Raw genomic sequence first — 23,398 nt, 5'->3', positions numbered from 1 at the left:
AACTGTGATAGTTCTTCCAAAACTAACTTTAAAATAACTCATTTTTGTACAAACCCTACTGGCTCCCATAAATTTCAAATGTCACACACCTATGGAGGTTAGTATCGTTAATTTTGTTCTGTTAACTAATGTTATGGATTTGATCAGGAACAATATTTAAAAGTCTACTCTAACTTACCTGTGATGTAGCCTTCTAAAGCTTTTGGCACCAGTGATTTTGCAGTTCTTAGGTCCTCAGCTGAACATTTGCCTGCCTCAAGCCCAAAGGACATTCCCATTCTCTTCAGCACCTCACTGTCATCGTGAATCTCAAAAGTGTTGTCGAAATTAAAGAGGTATTCAAATCTGCATGTAAAAAGTCAAAGTGAGATGGTTTTGAAGAGAGCACAACTATGCCTTTTTTTGCCTATATTTCTTTTATTGCTTTTTTGGAACGCACTGAGGTTCGTATCCAGATTATTCATTATCTGTGAAGGGTCCTCAAAAAAAGAAAAAAAAAATCAACTGTTTTTCCTCTTCTGTTTCTGTGACTGGCAGGCCTGCAGGATTTAAAATGGCACGTTCTCAATTACAGTAACTTCACCACTGCAGGAAGAAAGTCTAACGTTTTCTACCTCATTAAACAGATGCAAAGGGGAGAGGGAGGCCTTACTGAACATGAACCTTCTCTTGTACTAAATCCAACACTTTTAAAGGCTACCTGGACCCCTGTCACCAAAATAACTATTTTGTTTTTCCTTCTTTTACATTTTACTTCTTTTCTACTGTGCAACACTCCTCCTGTGAACTGACCTATTTACCTTGGTAGAACTTGGCTTTTTTTGCATGCAGCTAGCAATGCAGTCTGTTCAGAGTCCTGTGTGTTTGCAACCTACCGTTCCTGCTGCAGGACTCTCAAAATGTGTTTCATTGCATATAAAAATGGAAATAGTGACATAAACTTAATATAGCTTTAAGAAGGCATCTAGACTGGCCTTATGCTGTGATCACAGGCTATTAAAAGCCTGGACAGCACTAGTACACAGATTACAATATCAAGCCAGTTCTCAGTACCTCATTTTCTACTGACAAAACCTTTATCCCTGGAAAAGCAACCCATCCGTGAGGTACGATCTTTAAAAGATAACTCACTGGTGGGTCTTCGTTCTAGGCCAAAGAGTCCATGCGGTCCTTCTGTGAAAGCCTTTTCGTACCTTCAGGCTTTCTTGATACCCTCCTGTGTGTCTCTCCTGATTATGCTACACCCTTTCCAAGAACAAGACAGCATATAATATTCCAGATATAAAAGACTGCACATACCTGGTTTTAGATTGTAGGTCTTTCTTACTTTTTCTTTTTCTAACAATTTGCAGCATTATTTTGGCTGTCACGGATAAATCAACTTTTGTTAACGCTAGGTCCAGAGGCCAGTGCTGCGTATGCAAAGTTTGGGTAATGTTCCCGTCCCTTTCCCATGGTAAGTGCAAATTTGATCCACAATGAATTTAATCTAGATTTTCTGCTCTTGCAGGTAATTCTTTCTCTAAGGGTACAAGGGTCTACTTCCTACATGTTTCCTGTAATGTACAGCATTGTATCTCCAATGGTGAGATCACCTGCATTTCCTGTTAGAGATGTTCTAATTTCTGATACTTCTATTGCGTCTGAATGTGTGTTTAAAACTAGGTATTCTGTTTCCTTGTCTTTCTTTTAAGACCTACAGCATTTATATAGAAGCACCATATACACTAAATTCATTTTTTCTGTTCAGGTTCCTCAGCTTTTCAACATAATTTTCAACTTCTTCATTCTTCTCTGAAGACTGTGCTTTACTCCAGCTTCAGAAATGTCATTCCCAGTAAGTTGCTTGGCACTCTCTGCCTTCTCAAACTCTAAACAAAACTTGCCCAATAACGTCTTTGTTTCACACATGAGAAATTTCATTCTGTTTTGCCTGAATAAAGCCTGTTCTTGCATAGGAAAAAACTTAGAAAACACAAGCTTATGTTCCTCATGATGCTAAATCCCCCTGATATGTACCTTTTTTTTCCAAGCAAGTATTTTGTTCTGGAGGATCCTCTGTAAATAAAATTTGAGTGGCTAATGCTGTGAGGTTATCTGTTCATGGGACTTTCTGCTGTTGTATCAGAGATACTGACCAATCAATGGTTTATATAACTGTTTTTAGAAGAAAGGCAAATGGAAGCCCATTACAACAGTGAGTTATTAACTGAGGTTGAAAGCAACTGAAGGGCAAGCACTCCACTTGACCAGTGATGGGATTAGGCAGCACAAACACTCGCCAACATACTAGAGAATCTGAGTTCTCCAAACTGAGTAACCACTTTTGCCAACTGCCTTATTTAGCAGATCAATGTAGCAGTGGTTTAAACACCAGCAGTTTTTGGCACTATCTGTATACTGCTGCTGCCATTAATCAGTTGCACGAATAAAAACCGCAATGGAAAGCTTGTTTAATTTGGGTGGTACACTTAATGATCTCCAGATGACAGTAATACTGAAGCTCAGTTATATAAACTGAAATATCAACAACTTAAATAACTTTGGTGCGCTTATTTCTAGTAGTAGTGTTTTCTTACAATTTGAGATCTTAGAAGCATGTTACACTTCTCTAGATCCCAAATGCCAGTTTAATCTCTGACAAGTTCAAAGCAGCAGTTCTGAAGTTTCAGTACTAAATTGTCCACCTTCTAACAACTTCAAACCTAAATATAGAGCACTGTTCAAAAGTGCAGTAAAAACTAAATAGCATGCCTATAAAAGAAGAGTATAGTTAAGCCAAATCAATATTGATCCTAAAGTTCCCAACTTGCTGAACTGCAGTGCTGATGGGAATGTTCAAATGTTTTGTCACAGAATGTATTCGACTTCAGTCTAATTTTCTACAAAAATTCAACTTTTAATAGTATTGCTTTTTTCCATGTTGGTGCTTAGCTTACTGGAGACTGTCTATTTTTGCTGTATGTTAATTGACTTGAAGTTCAGTATGGGATTTGTATGCCATAGAGTGAAATCTGTATAATCTACAGTATTAAAGCAAAGCCAGCTATTTTCAGCTAATAAACTAGTTGTGATCTGATTAGGAGTTAACATAACAGTGCCTCATACTTTTAGTCATATTTTCACAGGATGATGAACACAAGCACCCAGCAGTACCTAAGTGGAAGATTTTCCGATTAAGATAAGAGTGCAATTATAGCAACATTTCAAATTTCTATATAATTTCCTTCCTTTTTTTCCTTGTAAGAGCTAGGTACAACCTTTTTGCTATTAAAAGACACTTTCAAAGTTGTTATCACCTCTAGGATGTTACTTTTGTGTCACATGAATCACCTTGTGTTTCTGACTAAATACATTTATGGCATATGAGGAATAAGAATTCAGAAGCACTAGCACATGGCTTTACTAAAAGTTAGTGCTATCCTAGTATCTAACTTGCTTCGGTTATCTCTTCTGTGCAGTAAATGCTCTTTGAAATGTCAGTCTCAAGTACCTTTTACAACAATGGAAGGCAGCCTGTTTTAACTAGTGGCTGTAAAGCAATGTTGATAAGCTTATTCCTATTACTACTGCAGTTGCAATAAATATCAAAAAAAACAAAACAAAACACCCCCCTGAAGTCACAGTAGCAAATTTAAACACGTAATCAGTAAACTATAAAAACTTATCTCATTTGTTCAAAGAAAAATTCCAGTCCACAAAAGAAACAGAATTCTAAAAATTGATTCCATAAATACTCACTTATCACTTGATATGCTGCAGTCTATAACAGTTCTTTTGCTAGTGTTGACTATTAAGAAAGGCAGCTGTATTGTTGAGTTCAAAGCTGGAGGGCCTTGATTTTGTTGTTCGTTTTGCTGATTTCTTTGTACCAAATTTTTGAATGCTATTTGCTGTAGAAAGAAAGAATGATCACTGACAATAAGAGACACCAATGTTTCCAGCAAGTGGAACTACATATCTCTTATTTACTAACTCTCAATACCTCCAGTAATTTTCTGTCAAAAAGTAAATTGTGGCCTGACCTCCTCTTTGCAGTAGTGAAGCTCACCAGAAACACGAGTTAAACACAAACTTAAGAGACATTTTCCATTAAGAACTACTTAGAGAAGGGAACTCTGGGGGGACTTGAGGTCAACAAAAGGGACTCAGGAGTTAGTTGCTCCCATTGCTACTAACGTTGACCAAGCTTCAGCAGACACTCACAGAACCTGGTGGCATGAAGATGCAGCATGCTGTTTGACAAGAGGTAAAAACGAACCAGAAAGTGAGGGTAAGAGGTCCCCCTACTAGAATCTAGAAAGGTCACCAGTGTGAAACCTTTCTCCGTAGTATATCACAGCTGCTAAACAAATCTAGAAAGAACTTCAGAAGTTCTAATGTGTCAGATCTGCACTTGATGATTTCTATTATAAAAATAATTAAAATTAAATATACCTGCAGCAGCAGTTCTTGTAGTTGGGCTCTCTTCTGTTCTATCCTTTCAATCCGCTTCTGTTTTTCTATCTAAAAAATAAATGTAAATGCATCAAAATAATTACTTAGTTACCTTGTATGTTCCATTGTGTCAAACTGCACAGGCTTTAGAGCTAGACCAGTGTGCTAGCGCCAGTACGGAACTCTGTGCTTGCATTGTAAATGGTGGTGAATTCCATAGCATGGTAAGTAAATAAAACAAGTCTTTTTGACCCTACCCATTCGTCGTATGTTTTTTTCTTTTTTCAAACAGATTAATTGCATATTCACATGAGTTTCTCCATAGAACAGGTCTGGCAAACTGTAATTGCTTTCTTTGTCAACAATTTTTAACTTCAGTAAAGATGCAATTATTACAAGAGACCGTATTATTTGCTCACCCATTCCTTTTGTATTGTGCGCTGAGTGCTGATTAGCACCAAACTAAATACTTGCTTGAGGGGCTGCTTTGGGTTGTGCGGTTGGTGTTGGTTGGTTGGTTTTGTGGATGTTTTTGTTTGTCTGTTTGGTGTGGGGGGTTTTGTTTGGTTGGTTTTGTGTGTGTTGTTTGGTTTTTTTTGTTTTTCCCTCTTCCTGCCCTCCCCTCTTTGGAATGCTGCACGTCCCTTCCACTGTCCTCCTAGCTGTAAGCTACCAGACATCAATGTGTGGAGACCGGGCTCAGGATCAGCACCTGCATCTTAACAGTGACCTCCATTTTTTGTTTGGACTACTCATTGAGATACAGTTAAACTTACAAGATTTCAGCAACAAAAAGGAGGTAGAGGCAACATTTTGTACATGAGCACAGAATCAGTTTCTTGCAACAGAGTTGTTAATGCCAGTTTAGGTGGCAAAGCCATCTTCAACCTAAGCCTGCAGTGTCTGGGACAGCAACAGTCCTGCCAGTAGGTGCCTACTGACACTGCAGATGCAGCCAACCAACAGGATTTCCAGTAATGTTCTGGGCCAACACTAAAGAATTGGACAGTAGTCATAACGTTTAAAAACTATTTTTCCTCATCATCCTGTTGGTGCCAGCACTTTATCAGTGCTCCCCAAAATTTTAAGCTCTTATAATTACCTGTTCATTCAACCACTGAAACTATATGAATCAGCTGGCCTAAACCCCCCTATTTTATTTACAATGTTGCTTTGTGGTGGTTCCCCTCCCCACACACTTCAATGTTTAAAATGCTTCCTTCAGAGCACCGTAGATGACTTTTTTTGCTGGGTCAAATATGTAACTCTTAAAACCAATAAACAGTACAGATATAATTTAGACATGGCTTCTATATAATAAGGTTTTTGTACTGATTTCTCATTTTTGTACTGGTAATCTTATTATAAAATTACGCTGTAAGAAGAGTTGTCACTTTATACAGCTTTAAAAGCAAAATTAATTTTGATTTTGAAACCAGGAAAATGCAGCTTGATTTTCTATTCTCTTCTATTACGTCATACAAAGCAACATTTTAAGGAAATATGCCTGGCTTCCATTTTGTGCGTATGTAATTAGAGCCTGAAACAGTGAACTGCCCATGATCGTGGTAGATGACACAACGAAATTCAAGTTCTGTATTTGTAACAATAACCTATACTGAAGATAATGCATTCACATGAATGCATGTAAAATTTATCCATAATCTTTTTAAAAAAAGACTCCCAGAGTATGATGACTGAACACATGCTAACTCCTTGGGTGGATGTATTTTCCAAGTTGCTGTAATGGACAAGGAGAGTAAAAGCTTTTTTTTACCACATTTAGAAAGAAAATGGATGTAAATGAACCTGCACAAAAAATTATTCTGTGCTGGAGAGGCCTCCCACCCACCTTTTGAGATATTTACTGTCACAAGTATCACAAATGTAATACATACTAAGATGTATTTACAGTCATTACAGCACTCTGCAGTAAATACAGTAACTTGTGCTTTTTATTTATAGAGCATTTGGCCTGAAGGACAAACATTTGTGCACATAAATTCTGGCATCCCTGCAAAAACACAGTAACTCTTAGCCTGCTGGAAAAACAATGGAAATAACCAATAAGTAAAACTTCATTTTCCCCTGCCAGTTCATAACTACTATTTGACATCCTAGCAGGAATTATTTCTGAGTTTAATTTCCTTTGAATGGCATTTCCAAGTACAGACGTACATAGAAAATTGGTCTGCTTTCAAATGTATGCCATTCTGTAAGCATAACTGCACCATAAATTATTTTTATTTTCTTCCGGTTATTTCAGGCTACTACAGACTTTAATCTTAACAATAATCCTTGAATTGATGAATGTCCATTTTGGAAGGTAAACAGGCTTTTTTTTAACTTCATGTAATGTATGCTAAACAGAACTGAACTAAGCATATATAAACACATCCTTTCAGTTTATTCAAATATCAAAAGTTGTATTTTCATAGTGTGCAAGAATCAAACCCAATCCGGTTCAAATTGAGAAAAATGCCTGGTCTGAAGCAGAGCAGCTCCAGTACCACAACCTGTGACCTGTACAGAATTCCCCACCTACTTCACTTTACCTCTAGATTCTGACATTCCTGAGCAGAGTTTGTAGGAAGGCCGATCCATCTGATTTCCTTCTTCTCCTTTGAAATTATGTTCATTGCCATCAGGACATTAAGGGCATCGTAAACTCTCCGTCTAATATTCTTCTGATCATAAGCCTGCTAAGAAAACAATGGAGCATTAATTACCACAAAAGAATTCAAAGAGGAAAAAAAACCACTGAGCACATCCTTCATAGATATGTAGAAGATAAAAATCCAAAGTTGCAGTCCCAGTTGGTGGCGTTAAACATCGTGCCCTCACCTGCGTTGCTACCCGGGCACCACCTGAGCGCGTCTGGTTGCACATGGAAGCTTCAGGTCTGCCTGAAGCCTCGGGACAGCAAATTCCCTCCACGGCATGTCTGTTACAGTTGAAAAGCCTGACAAGACCACATACGGTGGGTACAAGAGTAGCCTTTTTTAAAAGAGAATTATTTTCACAGACTTCTCTGTTTTGTGTATAATTTAGAGGAAGTTCAATTCTTCATTTTAATTTTCAATGGGTAAGTCTTTATATTTGGGTAGTACTTAAGTAAGTGAAGGTAAGTATAGAGTGTGGCAGGACAGCACAGAAACTGGAGGGACAGAACTCCATGATAAACCAGACAATTTTACAACGGTATAACAAATTTCAACACGTATTTGCTTACCGAATCCGTAGCTGGGTGGCTATTAGAATTTGTGAATTCTGATACCAGCTCATCAGCAACTTCATTGTATGAAGTCGTTCCTTTGCGTTGAACTTTTTCACATACTTTCATTGAAAAATGCCTCAGGCCTTTCCCATTTTTATCTCCTTTTTTGCTTCTCTTACTGGAAGGAGAAAAGCGATTATTTTAATACACTGAATGTTAATAAGCTACTTTGTTCCACAGCAAAATGCCTACCTTTTGCAACAAGAATCAGGACTCATGACACTATGTACTACCTAAACGAAAAATAAAACTGTTCTGCTTTTTGGAGTCAGTTTCTTGTTTTTTACAAAACAGTACTGGTGCCCCTTCCCCTTTGCTACTCGGTAGATGCTTAAAAAAACCTCAATTTTCAATTGATCTCTAGGTAGTTTCACAAAAGAGCAACCAAAAAAAAGGGGGGTGGAAATCTCACAGGGTGTTTATGTGCCTGGAAGCCAGATTTCCAGGGAACTCTCATGTTTGTGCTTAAAATAGAAAGACTCAGACATCTCTGTTTACAACAAAGCAGAAGGTACCTTATTTCTCCTAGCCACCAAGTTTAATATCTGTGCCATCATATAGTTAAGACTGAGCATAAGTACATATTCACTAGTTTTTATGGTGCCAGAGTTAATAACTGGCAAGGTCAGGGTTATTTTCCATTCATTTTCTTTCTCCAGAAAAGCAGGAGCTTAGATAATGGCAATGGAAAACAACAGGAGCAATTTGTTTTACCACACAAGCTAGAATTGGATGCATATGTTAACAGAAGCCTTTAAAAAACTTAGCTCTGTGTTTTGTTTTAAATTACTGTTTTACAGGTTGGTTTGATAATATGTTTCAGAGAGATTGATTATGTTACAGAAGAAGGCTTAGTTCTGTCAACAAGCTAAGGAAAACATTAAAATACAAGAATGCTTTTCAAAATTTTGAATGTATTTAAGAAAGCTGAACACTGGAAAGAAAGACAGAAGAAAAGGAAGAGTGGAAAGGAACAGCAGAAGGTTTAAAAGAAACACTATCATTTCTAATTCCTACGTAGTTACTCAACATAACTCCTGATAGGTAAACAAATAAAACCACCATGAATGCATTCAAAGAAATTTCGGAAGCAAAGAAAACATCATCTGCTTACAAGTATTTGTCACACAGAAAAGCAGAACAACCCTGTTTCTGAAGATGTGTTTGTTTTTCACAGCTCCCACTCATCAGTAACAGTAAATGTATTTTTCAGGAAGTAATAAAGAGTAATAAATTATAACTACAAGGAATAACATACAAGATAGTTTTTACGTGGAGGAGTGAAAACTGCTGAAAGTGGGAACTGGCAACCAATCTCTCTGAAGGGCAGATTTGAAGAAGTAAAACAGGTATGACCATTCAATAATACTCACCCTTCTGAAAAGTCTGATTCTATAAATTCTCGAGTCCGCTTTCTGTCCCTAAGAAAAGACAATTCAAACTTAGATTAAAATAACATTATATATCCAGACCAAACAAAAGAAATGTATTTGGGGCCTAGCTGGGTACTAATGCTTGCTGTTACATGTTTACTGAAAGGAGAAAATAGCACGCACACACACACACAGCTTGACAAACTTGCAGAGAAGGTGGTTCGGACTTTGGAGGTTATCTGAGCTCACTGTCAGACGTGTTCTAGTCTCAATTTTACCATGCTTTGCATGTGTGATTTTAGGGAAGCCACTTCATCTGGAACTACAGAAAATGCTGATGTGACCTAAATACCCAAATCCCATCAAAAAGGAGATGCTGAGCTCCTTTGAAAAATTCCTATTTAAAATTCCTCCATGTGGAAGAAAAATGCCTTTAAACGGCACATAAGCTATATCCTATATTTTCAGGACACTGAATGTTTTCATATCTTTAAACAAAAAACACTAAACAAGTTCACATGAGAGCTGATGCATACAGAGCTGAAGAGAGACACTCTGAAGAAGCAGTGGACATGAACTTCACATAGGAGTAGCAGTCACTGCTAGGTTCCGTGTTGGTCTGTCTATTAGCTGCAGCAAGCAGACTTCAGAAGTTGCATTCCAAACTTGTATTTTATTCTTGCGGCCAATACAATGCACATTGCTTGAGAGCCATTGGTAAATTACTTCATGTTGTCACCCTGCAGTTTCAAAACCAGGGTTCACAGCAGATACTTACACAGCTAAAAACCTGACGTTATGAAGGGCGCTGAACAAAACCGATGGCAAACGGCATGTGTTTGGTTGGGCGATGGGCAGCTCTCGGCAGCTGCAGGGGATCTGTGACTCTGTCCATGGTCCTTACCGGCTCCAGCTGTGCTGCGGGGGTCTGAAAGCAGCCACAGGGGCGGAGGCTTGTACAGGTTGTACAGAGCTCTGTGAATGAACATGCTCTTGTCTCATTTGATTTTGGAAACAATTTGGAATCAGTGAAGACGAGTAAACAATGGATGAAGCGAGGAGTCTGGACATACAGTCCTCTGGAACCATTTTCAGCAAGGGTTTGCCACTTCAGTTCAACAATACCACAGACCCTTCCTCACCTCTGATCTTCAGATGAAAATATGAGCTACTGTATGCACTTCTGCAGGGATCAACACTGATCAGTCAGTTTGGAGAACATCTTGCTCCTTTTTATCAGCAAAATAATAGTTAGTCTCGTTGGAAATACTGTGCCTACAGTTTTGCCAGTATGCAAATAGAGAGATGGTGCTTCTCCTTGATGGGTGGTTGATGCACTGCAACTATGCTTCTCTCTGGGCATCTCCATCACCTGGGTTTGGATGAAGCTTAAGAAGGCTAATGGGCTCTGATTCTCTGGTGTAGCTAGCTGTGAACAGACACTACAGCTTTTGCCTCCTCTGGGCACTGAAAGGACTTCTGCCTGGCCTCCACATTTCACAAAATTTGCAGAAACAAAGTAATACTTGACAATTCCTTTTTCAAATAAAATCAGAACTAAGGGGATTCAAAAGGTATTTGAGGAAATAAATACATAATCATTAAAAATCCACTCTATGGTGGGAATATAGTGACTGGGAAGTAAAAGCCTATGACAGTCCTTTTTTACAGCACAGAATGAAGAAAGTCAAGGTATAAACATTATACTCTCATTTTTGCCATGTCCTATATGCTTCATTTTCCCATCTCTAAAGCTGAAAAGGTACTAATGACATTGATCACCTGTTTAGAAATATTCACACAGATACAGAAACAAATTACTTTGTAATTTTCAGAGGCAAAGCACTACAGGTGTCTTGAGATAGCTCAGCAGTACTGGTATTTAAAAAAAAAATGAAATACTGTAAAGACCAGATTTCCTTAGAAGAGATCAAGATAGTCATGTTACTCTGGAGTACCTCAGAAACCCATGAAAACTTGTTGCTACTGTAAAATAGTAATAAAAATATAACATTTATTACTTTTTAAATTTTCCAGAAGAGATTTATTCTTAAACGCCTCTTGAAATGTTTTTGACAGTCCCTACCCTGTTGGCACCCACTGATATGCTCAACAGCAAAGCTACTTGGATATACCACAAACTTAAAAAAATATAGGTTGCTTTTAACAGGACTCATGAATTTGTGAATCTCCAATTTCACAAAGAAACAGTTACTGCCAACAAACAAAATTAAAACAGATTGTGAAGTGACTGGTGCTTGTACTTCTACGTTGACATGCTCCAGACATTGAAAATGCATAATAGGCCAGAGAGCATGCTCCTTTTAGTTGTGCAAGAACTGGAAGCTGTAACCCAACATATAGATACAGCAGTGTAAATAAAGGAAAAAAATCAGAACAGATCCTCATCTTTAAATAAAACAAAAATCTTACCCTGGGACCCAGCCAGAAGCTTCTGTTATGTGTGTCTGTGTGACCATTGTTGGAGCTGGGTTATACGGACTTCCAATCAGAACACTCCCTGAATTGGTCAGTCTTTGTGATGTGCTTATGATCTATGACATTTAGAAATAAAAAACACAGCTCTCTTAAGAAAACAGAGGTTACCACAGCCCAAAATTCATATTAAGCATGGTACTGAGAAAAAAAATAACAGTTCTGTACCAGATGCAAGCTGCAGTCGAAATACACACAAGAGATGTCATCAGAAGTTCTTCACACATTAAAGTAATTAAAATGCTGTGAATTTTTTTACTTTTTGTACCATATTACTGTATTATTCATATGGACAAGATCTAGAAAAACAGAAATAATTACTAGGTATGACAGATCTGCATCTGTATCCATCTAATTGTTTCTTTGAAAGAGTAGGGTCTAAGCAATTTATTGATCACTGTAATCAATAACGCCTGCTTTCCAATGGATTTGTCTCTTGCAATTTTCTGTCTTTGGCCCCAAAGGCAAAATACTCCCTGCCGTTTCTAGCATTCACAAGGTCTCAAGGCATTCCAGCAAGCTAATAGTACAACATTGTACCTAAGGAGTTAAATGTAAAGTCTGTACAGTACAGACAGAATTTACATTTATTCAAACCTGGTGAACTGTACGTAAGTACAATGGTTGTTACCACTAAGACACTTGATCTCAACTTTTATATCACATCTAAGTTCATTCTTTAAAGGAGGTCCCATAAGGAACTTAGTATTTAAAAATGAAACAGTATGAATTAGTTAATCATTAAAATAAAACACAAGTTAAATTATTTTGATTCCATTATAGGAAGATTCAAACCAAAGCTTCCTGGACAATTCCTTTTGCCTTTTTTTTCAACGTTGTTTCACTTCACTCCATTTGTTAGTGACGTTTTGAATACCTACTGTATTAAACTTCATAGTTTCTTTTACAATTTAACACCCAACACCCATGTAAGTATAGGGTAGATACTTCATTTGGTATCCATCAATATTGTATAAACAAGTATAAAAAACGCTCTCTGCAGAATTTCCCATTGCCTTAGCTCACTGAGCATTATTTCACATCCCTCCCGAAACCACACTGTGATGACACGTATGTATTTTTTATCTTAAAGACATAAATTTATCTTATTTATCTTTGCAACTGGATAGCTTGACAGAAACAAGTGAAAACAGAAATTTAGGAAAACCAAAACACAGGTACAAGTTAGACATTTTCTGATTGATACTGATGAACAAAAGATCCCTTGCTGGCTGCCCTACACACAGCATGCAGGTACAGGAAGGGTATCGACTTCCATCAACTTACTGCTACATTGGCTTAAAGTCAGAAACATTTTGTGACAGAATGATTAATTTTTTAGAGCTCAAGTTCAGCACTGATGTTACAGTGGTATGTGAGAATCAGTAATGCAATATTTCAATTACACATCAATCCAGCAACTTTTTATATCAATTTCTTGCAACACTATAATAACATTTATTTCCAATATGCATATGATTCTGCCAGCATATGGTGGACGCATGTCAGGGAGAAAAGATTTTAAACATTTTGCATGCTGAAATGGTGTTTCACCACATCCCCCCTCCCTGAGGTTTCACATTGCTCTAAATCACAGATCAAAAGAGTATTTTATGTTCAATCTCCTCACAATTTTCTTGTGGTGACCGCAGTAACAAACTGAGGTGGCACAGTCAGTTGGGTTGTTTCCAGAGCGGCCTGTCCCACGTCTTCTGTCCCCTGGTGCCACCTAGTGGGGCACCCGGCTGCCGCTCCCCAGACTGACCCCTGCACCTGCACAGCAGCCTCTGCCGACAGCTGCTGCCACAGCTGCACTTTCAGGGCTGCAGGGACACAGAGGTCACACCTGTACAAATCAGTGGGGTTTTTTTGTGTCGCTTTTACATTTACTATTGAGTGTTTGCGTTCACAAGAATTCTTACACTGAGCGATTGCAAAGGACTAATTCCATCTTAACAGCAAACATTTTTGCAGTGTGCCTGAAGTAATCAAATAAATGCAGTGCATAGCATAGACCAGAAAAATAAAACCTCATCCTAATTTAGGAAATAGAGCAGCTGTAGGATGTGTTAAATCCTTGTAATTAAGCACAAACATTTTATCAGTAATACTTATGCTGTTAGATTTACACCTACAGACTGAATCTAAAGCAACTGTAACAAACACCCGTACAGCAGAATGCAGCCCGCAGACAGTGCTGATTTCACTGTTTGCACAGCCGTACCCCAAGGGATCCAGCCCCACGGTCACCGCTCGGCCAGCAGCCCACCCACCGACCCCAGGACCGTGTGCTGGTGTGAAGGACCTGGTGCAGCCACAGGGCTGTAACCTACAGTGGGGTTAAATAAAGGCAAAAGCCCCTCAACGCAGCAGGATTTTTCTAGTGCAGGTGTGATGCAAAAGGAGTGCAAACATTTCCACTATTGAGAACTTGTGAGCATTCACTTTTCAATGGTCTGGCACACAACACAGCCATACACTGGATGTCTTAGGAGGCCTGTGTCAATGGCTCTTTAATAAAAAAAAGTTTTCTCAATACAGATCTATCTTTGTAAAGCAGCAGAACAAAATAAAATGTGTCCACACCACGCAGTAGCTCTAGCACTGCTACCTGCTATAGCACTGAAACTATGAACTAGGGTTCATTTAAACCTAAAGCAGGGCCCTGAGAAATCACTCGTCAGAGTAGGTACTGCATTAACTGACTGCTCTCCCCTGTTCTTGGCTATTATTTATTGCACTCCCAAAATACATATGTTGTGGTAGAACGACTCCAGTGGAATGCTACAGGGCACATGCTCCAGCAGTACTTGCATCAGTACGGACGCACCGAGGAACACGACTGGCAGCCAGGCAGTGCCTAGTGCTGCAGGCAGGGAGAAAGCAGCTGGGGGGTGGCTGTAATGCTGGGCCTGTCTGTCCAACCAGAATCAAAACCATTGAAGAACAGTGATGACTGCTGATGTGAGAAGGACCCACCACAATTATTAATGAAACTATCAAATGGTTCTTGTACTTAGACTAAGTGCTTGGCAAGTAGGCATCAGGTTACTAGAACCAGTTCACTGTACTGCCTACAAAAAGAAAATAAATTTTTTCTCAAAATCAGATCTAAAATCCCTGGAACGGCAATATAGGCTCATACACTGTTACCATCCACAGGAAAAGACAGTTTTAAGAAGAGTAGTTTCAACAAGTTAAATCTCTAGGGACACATCAAGACATTTACTCTTTGGCAATGCTGAAGATTTAGTGGTGAGAACATGACTCAAAATATTCAGAGAGTATCAATAACATACTTTATGAGATTTATTTTTCTTAATATACTTTTGAGTAATGGGTAAAATGTCAACTGGCAAAGTTGTTTCAGTGCCACTCAAGCCAGAAGACAGCTGTCCCCCAGGTGCCGCTCAGGGCCGGTGCTGGCTAGCCAAACTCACCGTGACCCTCCAGCTGGCTCTACAGCAGCCCTGCAGCTGGGGCAGCACGCGGCAAGTCCCCAGCACAGCTCACAACCTTGTTTGTCATGCCTCCCTATCACATCAGCAGGAAGTGGCACAGCTAGTTACAAATTAGCATTAGCAAAGTTACAAAACTTACCATTTGGGGTCCAACATTCACATTGACTGGTCCTAAGGTTTTTGGCAAAATCTTAGTTGGGGAGTTGGTGCTGGAAACTGGTAATGTGATTATTGAAATATTACCTAAAAAGAGCAGTAAAAAGAGAGTTTTAAATTACTGCCTATTACCTATGAATAACGCTTTGGCTAATTCTCACATCATTTTAACATTCTGGAATCAGGTTAGCTTTTTTGTCTTGTACAAACAACACTCTCACATAGCAGCTTCCTGACTTTTTAGCAGGCATCAGAAGGACACCTCACAAAACTATACTTTCATTAGTTCACCTTTAAAATTACATGTTAGTATTTTATTTCCAGAAACAATTTCTTCTTGCTTAAGACAAAGAACACACAGCCTGCCATACCTCAGCATTAAAAGTTCAAATTAAAGTCAGCATACAAATCCTATTTATAATCATAACCATGTGTACAAAATATTGTATACATGTATACAAAATATTGTATCAATCACTCCGCATCTGACTATCCTGAAGTATTCTACAAACACCAGTGAAGTAAGCATATCACAGCCCATCGCTGAGCAGATGGACTAATCTGACACCTTTACAGCTCTAGCTACAGTAAATGAGCAGGACACTGGACATCAAGATAAAGGCAGCCATCCCAGCATGTTCTCATCCCAAGATATTCACCATTTCTGTGATCCTGGATTGCTTACGGATCTAACTCATCCTCTACGCTGAGAGCCTCACAAATGCTGCCGCTCCTCCTCTATTCCACATCCTATCTTGTGGCCTTGATTATTCAGACTTAATGTCTTAATCAAAACTGTTATACAGCACTACCATTAGCCCACAAGTGTTCAAAGTGGTGCACACAAGCCACTCAAAGTGGTGAACACACTTATCTGTGGACACTGTGGCGGCAGCAGCTCCTGTTTCTATGACAGTTTCAAAGCAAGAGAGCTGGGAATCAATCAGTCAAACGCCTCCCCCCATTTATTCAAAATGGAGACAAACAGTGGTGGGTCTGGAGGCAAATATAAGGAAGAGCCACCACTGCCTCAGCTGTGCTCATGAGCTGTCAGGACAAGGACTGGCTCCTGAAGAGCTACTGATGCTCTCCAACACCAGCTGACAGAAACCGGAGGCATCTGAGGTGACAGGTTCCTTCAGAAGAGTGCAGAGCCCAGAGTTCACCCCCGCCCTGCCCTGTCCTCCTACCACAGGACCTGGCCAACACTCAGCCCAGCACAGACGGCCCCAAGCTGACTCAGGGGTGTCTGACATCTCTGTTCCCTGGTCTTTTCCCATATAACCTGTTCTTCTCCACTGCCCACTTTTCTCTTCTCAGTTGGTCCTGAACTGTTGTCTTTTCTTATTTCAGTACACCTATATTATGCCATGAGGTAACTGGAAAATCAAATTCAGTGTAATGTCTCTGTAATACAAAGCAAAAGCAACGCAATTGAGAGAAAAAGAATACTTAAAGGATCTTCTGTAGTTACAGCACAGAAGTAGAAAAGATGTAGACATATGCAAAGAGATATGAGAAATATTTACAAGTTGAGACAAGGATGTTCTAACATTCTGTGCAAATTCCTTTGGCATCTGAGTAACACTACTACTTAACATTAATTTTTCAAAAGGCAGATCTGTATCTGAGAACATCTTCAGAAGAAGCTTGCTTATTCTTTATTCAATAAATTGAATAATTTATTCAGTTACCTAACTCACCCAGAAAAAAAGAACTTATAAGACCTCTGCACTTGTAACCCCGCCCCCCCCAGTAAATCCTCGCTCCATTAGGAAACACTTTTTGCGAGGTAGTGCCAGAGTGCACAAGACAACAGTAATTCATGATTTACATACACTGTGTTCACATTTTGAGCTCAAAATAGTTCTCAAAACTGGCCAGTTACTTGTCAGTTTTTCTTCTGCCACAGGATTTTACCCAGGATTTTCTAAACTGTGCTGGCATATTCTCATCAAAACCTAGTCTCCCCCGTCATTGCAGGCTGTTGTCATCAGTGATGTTCCCGTCACTTCCCAGTACTGCTGTAGAATTTTTACTCTTTTCTGCTGCAGCTGCAACTTTTGACCCCCTTTTCTCTGACATCAGCTCTCAAGCTATTTCTCTTTGTCCCTTTTCTTACCAGAGAAAAGAAATAAGTTACTTTCTCTGGTGCCAACAACATAAGGTGAGAGGCAAAGTGCAGTGAAATTCAGAAGCGTCAGCACTTGGCTTACAGTTCCCTTACCAGAGAGCCACCTCACCGAGTTGTCCCCAGCGACACTTCCTGGCCCGAGGCACCGTCACGTCACGTTTCTCAGTGCCAGATGGAGACATGCCAGACCCACTGTGCCGCACAGTCAAACATACACATCAATCGCTGTGCACACCGTTTGCTCCTTTCTCAACACATGGCATGTAGATTGTAATCTATTTTCACTGGGCAATAGTTTTTAACATACACATGTATGTATATAGACATGCAGACACATGCAGGCTCTCTGAAAACTGTAGCTTAAGAATACAATACCCATGGCCAAAGCCGCACACAACCACCAGATTCATTGTAGCAGCCCTGGAAAAAATACTAATTAAGAGCTACTGCTGCACTTCATTTAAAAGGCTTCCTAGATTAATGTACACGGTCACCAATAGGGCAACTTCAGTAAATACAAGGTTGTTCAAATTACTTGATCTAGTTTCTAAAAAGACAGTCACTTCCATATGACACCTTTAAAAGACTTTCTGGCTAGAGTTACTGTCAGTAAAGGAGATCCTCATATTCTAATCCCTACACAAATCCCCATTTGGCAGCAGCAGTGTTAAAATGATCTTAAGAGTTGTTTAAGTTTTCAAATAAACATTTCCCTGCCCTCATCCTTCCTTTTATATTTGTTTATGGGTAAATACACATATGTGAATGTGCCAACGTTTAAACATAGACAGGATGGAAAGGGACCTGTTTCTTTTTGAGTGAAGTCTCTGTCATCCACTGTGGACAGAAGAGTAACCATTTTTTTCACAATAAGAGGTCATTTTGTTTGTTTGTCAACAGTTGAAAAAAATTGTAAACAAAATGTTTTCTCAATTACAAAGAAAACATTCCCTCTCTCCTGTTTGTTTCTTTTCAAAAATAGTGTCATAGTCCAGATACTCATGTGATCTCAACTTCTCCAAATATTGAATGGTAGAAACACCACCTTCCCATTTCTCTTCATAGCAAACACGACAGTGGGTTCTGTTAGTTGGTGCAAAAAGTTAATGCATTTCCAAACAGCTCACATCAGAACCCCAACCTGAAGAGACACATTTAGCGGTCAGAGTCACCACCCTCCTCGAAACAGAGAAGTCCAGCTTCCAAAAGCATCCCAGCCTGCAGCCCTCGCCCCAGGGCAGCTGGGTCCGAGGGACACAGCTGTCACGGGCAGACCCGGTGCTGGCAGGACCTGTCCCAGCGCAATGAGAGCACCACCACAAACCCAAGTACAACTGGCTCAGAGAGCAGGCACTTGTTTGCTCAGATGACTAGCTGCATGTTACACCAATTTTTGAGGTTAGCGCACCTTTGTTTGCTGAGGAACTAGTAATTTCTAATGTTTTGACGGCAAGGTAGTATTACAAAACAACAAGCATCAACAAGAACAATCTCTTCAAGTCTTATTTGTAAAACAGCATAGAAAAAGCAGGAGGAGGAAGGAGATGTCACACCGTTTCTAGATCACCTAAAAAATATTCAACGGATTTCTGTGTTCAAAAAGCAGTGTTCACCAAACTAATTATTTATACTTTATCATATAGCAGTTGTAAAGGCTTTAAACATGATCAAATTCCACGTCTTAATAACAGCCGTCATTTGGGGACAAAAAAAGATTACACCGTTTCACTGAAAGCCAGCAGTGTGTACAGTGATAAGCTGAGCACAATGAGACCCGTCAGCCTCCTAGTCACGGTAATCTTACTGCATGGATGAAAAAGGTCAGCAGAGATGGATCAGACTAGAATGATTTGTATAATAATACTCAATTCTTATATAATGTTTCTCAGCAGTACTTTTAAAGCACAAAGGAGGTCAGCATCATTATTCCCATTTTACCAATGGAAAACCTAGCACATGGGAAAGAAACCTGCTCACAGCTCTCAGAGAGAGGCTTTGACTGCAATATATACAAAACCGCCACAAACTGAGCATGCTCTTCACTGATGCAAATTCCAAATAAAAATCTGTCAGTGGACATATATATGTTTCTCTTATTTCTCTTAGAACAAAAGCACTTCTCTTCTACATGAATTATTTTTCCATCCCTCAGTCACCACTGTTGTTGCTTCTCATGGAGAAAAAACAGCGATGTTCTTCTTTCATATTTAGAAAAAAATGAACACTACATAACTATTATTCTTTCTGGCATTTGCAAAATAGTTGTACTTGCACACAGAGAGAAGAATTCAATTTAAATGACGTTCAGCTTCAGGCAGTCACAAAACAAAGTTATTCATGTTTATGTACTTGTGTGCTTGGCTTACATGCACACAGTAACTAACCACTTCACAAGACTAACTTTAAATCGTTATGTGGTACCCTAAATAGCTTAACTTCACACAAACAGCATGGACTCCTATACGAATATGAAGCTAAAGAAGTTTTAGTGATTTTTTTTTTTTTTAATTGTATAACCAAATCTTCCAGGTCTGCAGCTTAGTTGCAAAGATATTCAGAAACAATGTAAATTGGAGAATCTATAGAATCTGTCACAGCCGGTTTGAAGGAAACCATAGATGATGGGAAGCACAGACCAACCAGCTGGGGTCATACAAAATGTGTATATCAATAAAACAAGTCTTTGAATTTTTAGACAAAACACCAGGGAAGTGTTGGTAATTTGGATTTCATATTCAGAGCTCTGAAAGAAAGTCACACATTTTTAAAGTGTATCAACAAACAGCCATTTTAAATAATACAGCCTACACCTGATGGTAACCGATGGTAAAAAACCCAGTTCAGAGTTGTGAAGTATCGAAAGTCCACTAGGATATTTTGCGATAACATGTGATGTTTCCTCTGGCTCTTCTATTATGCTAAAACATGAATTGATCTCCAAGAGCAGGACACAATATTATAAAAACACATAGAAAAACTGAATTATTAACATGCTATTAATATACATATATTTTCTTGCTACATTTCTTCATTTGCTTATTGCACAAACTTAGTAGGCTATAAACCTAACTTTTAAAATTCCATAAGGTCTGTAGAAGCACATACATATCTAGAAATATATGAAATCAGAGATCTGTAGAAAAGAAAAAGCAAAACTGAGCAGATGATATTTCAGTGTACTTCAGGCTTATACTGACCAGTACATTTTCAGTCTTCTACTGTTCATTTTGAGACAAATATATAGGAGTTAACAGCTGTAAGAATCTCAAAGTACCAAGTGTGGGCCTATCAATAACCTATTGATTCTGTTGTCTTGGTCATTTTAGCAGATCTCTTTTAAAATAAGGTAAAGCATGCCAAAACAAGACCTTGGAAACAGTTCAATTAAAAATGCAACCTATCAAATACAAGTTAATCCTCACTAGATTTTTTTCCATTTATATCAGATGTATTATTTCTTATTCCTACGAGCAGCTATGATTTTTGAAAGAAACAGCCTTGTTACAGGAGATGTCTTGTTTTTTTTGAGAAACTAATTCTCATTGGGAGTTTCTGGCTTAAAGTCTGTTAAGATTTTTTTTTCAAAAAAAAACAAGCCTTCCTGATAATTTGTACTGATTTTGCTGTTGTTTTTGTCGTAATTGTAAAAATTCTGATCAAACCCCAACTTTTTAAGTTTATGAAAACATTAAATCATACCTAAAAACCACCTCCCAACCTAAACAAACTATTCTTGGTAAAATACATACTTAACAAGCAAAGTTACAAGAATCTGTACACAGAACAGTTGGGAGTGACCTCTGGATGTCATCTTGTCCAACCTACCTGCTCAAGCAGGGTCAGCCAGAGCAGGCTGGCGAGAACCATGCCCAGACGGCTTTTGAATATCTGCAAGGATGGAGACTCCACAATCTCCCTGGGCAACCTGTATCAGTGGTCAGTCACTCTCACAGTAAAAAAACCTGCTTCCTGATGTTCAGACAAAACCTCCTGTATTTCAGTCTCTGTCCTTTGCCTCTGGGCACCACTGAAAAACCCATGGCTCCAGCCTCTAGGCACCTTCCCTTCAGGTATTTATATACATTGGTAAGTTCGTCCCTGAGCCTTCTCTTCTTCAGACAACACTCCCGGCTCTCTCAGCCTTTCCTGTGAGAGATGTTCCAGTCCCTTCATGATCTCAATGGCCCTTGGCTGGATCCTCTCCACGAGGTCTGTGTCTCTTAGGACACAGCACCCCAGGGCCTCGCTAGGGCTGAGTGGCGGGCTTGTCCTCCTGTCAGACACTCCTCCCATGCAGCCCAGGGCACCATTAGCACCCATCGCTGGCTCATGGTCAGTTTGCTCCCTACCAGCACCCCCAGGTCCCCTTCTACAGAGCCAGCCACCGCAGCCTGCACTGGTGCGGTGATGAATTTCTCCAGCCTGCGGAGGTTCCCCTGGACAGCAGCACAACCCTCTGCCATACCATGCACAGCCTGCACATTTCAGCTGCCCGTTTGCCATAATGCTGTGCAGACTGTCTGCTGCCCAGCCAGCCAGCCCACTCCGCTCCCAGGCACTCATACAGGCTTGGCCAGGCTGCGGGGGGGCGCCCGCGGGGCAGCACATGCGCGCAGTCCCAAACCTGCCCAAACGAAGCCTCTTTTTGCACATCTGTGCAGTTGTAAATATTGTCATTCACGCTGATATTCCTAAATTCAGACGGACAATTTTAATTCAGCCAGTCCCACACCACAGTACGACCAAGGTAGCAGCACCTGGAAACATAGTGAGTTGAAATTTGCTCAAGCTACAGAGTCTTGAGGCAAGAAACATCAGTACCCCATAGGAGCAAAGCCAAGGCACAAACCCCATAGCAGCAACACCGCTTGGTGCCAGGGACAAGGTGCTTTACCAGAGCAGGAGCGGTATGGCTGCAGGTCCCGTTCTGCCCTCCCTTGGTGGGTGGCCGGCAGGGTGGGCAGCAATGGCTCCTCTGCCCCAGCCCACCACACCTCAGCTTGTTCTGCACAACTGCACACATCAAGTAGAAATCTTTTAAATCTGCAGTTGCTCTCAAATTGGGAGTTCTTTACATATGTCATTTTGTTCAAAAGAATCTTCAGGACACGCTGTCCCTTTACCTGGCACCGCAAAAGGTAACAAATTAACTCATTTCAGGTGTGTTGGAGTGCTCACCTGATGGCACTACAACTCACTGAATTTACAGCTGAGAAGCAGCTGCGGCTTTGACTACTAAAATAATTTTGCAAGTAATGTCTGATTGCAAACCTTTATTGTATTACACGGCTTCATACCTAGGCATCTCCAACATTTAGCAGATCAGGTAGCTTTGAGACTACTCCTTAACCTAGAAAGGAGTGCTCACAGCCACAGACATCCATGTGGATGCACAGAGGGAAGGTGAGGTGGCTTTATGGGACAAGTGACCAAGTGGCAATACAGATGTGCCTTCTACTTGGAATCAGCAGCAAAATATTTGATTTTCCATTTCTGTGATATATATGAACAAGATTACAAAACCACAAGTGCTTAATTTATTGACTGGGATTCTCTCCCAGGTGAAATTTTAAATTCTTCTGATTACAGGTGCAACTTTTCAACATGAATGCTATAGTGTGTCTGATTTAATTCATTCACAGCTTGAAACAATCACCCCAAAACCACACCTGAACTGTCACTATCTAACTCATTCACAAACCTAATTATACCCACTTGAGAACTAACTTGAACTATTATACTTAATGTTAACAGAATGGGGCAACTCCACAAAGGCATCTTGCCACTTAAACCAGGATTTTGCCTAAATAATGGAGTGCCTTAGCTGTTGTCAAGTAACTTTATTAGGCACCAAGGTTCTGCCTACACCCAGGAGTGTGTCAGTCTTATTAGCAAGGGACACACCAGGAGTTTCTCCAAACACTCCCTGACAAAACTTCAGAAGAACACTTGCCTAACAGATACATACAGGTCTGTCCCCAAGGCTAAGAACAGCAACAATCATTTCTGTTCTCCAAAACATGAGAGGAAGCCCCCCTTTTGCATCCAGTAACCCAAGAGTATT

The 23,398-nt window shown here is 39.7% G+C and overlaps 1 protein-coding gene across 3 annotated transcripts in view; it reads right to left on the bottom strand.

Moving 5' to 3' along the window:
- Window positions 1–23,398, bottom strand: part of TFDP2 (transcription factor Dp-2) — a 52,651-nt gene that overhangs the window by 13,066 nt on the left and 16,187 nt on the right. For 2 of the 3 annotated variants that reach the window (XM_065073008.1, XM_065073010.1), the window contains exons 4-11: window positions 15,184–15,287; window positions 11,521–11,642; window positions 9,088–9,135; window positions 7,670–7,832; window positions 6,993–7,139; window positions 4,438–4,506; window positions 3,742–3,893; window positions 179–345 (exon numbers count right to left, since the gene is read on the bottom strand). In XM_065073008.1, the coding sequence (XP_064929080.1) occupies window positions 179–345; window positions 3,742–3,893; window positions 4,438–4,506; window positions 6,993–7,139; window positions 7,670–7,832; window positions 9,088–9,135; window positions 11,521–11,642; window positions 15,184–15,287 (972 nt within the window). The remainder of the gene's footprint in view (window positions 1–178; window positions 346–3,741; window positions 3,894–4,437; window positions 4,507–6,992; window positions 7,140–7,669; window positions 7,833–9,087; window positions 9,136–11,520; window positions 11,643–15,183; window positions 15,288–23,398) is intronic. The other variant, XM_065073009.1, reaches the window with a different exon arrangement.

The sequence above is a fragment of the Columba livia genome, chromosome 9, assembly GCF_036013475.1.
Source record: "Columba livia isolate bColLiv1 breed racing homer chromosome 9, bColLiv1.pat.W.v2, whole genome shotgun sequence".
NCBI classification, from domain to species: domain Eukaryota; kingdom Metazoa; phylum Chordata; class Aves; order Columbiformes; family Columbidae; genus Columba; species Columba livia.
The sequence above is the reverse complement of the archived record's forward strand: the minus strand, read 5'-3'. Positions and strand labels throughout refer to the sequence as shown.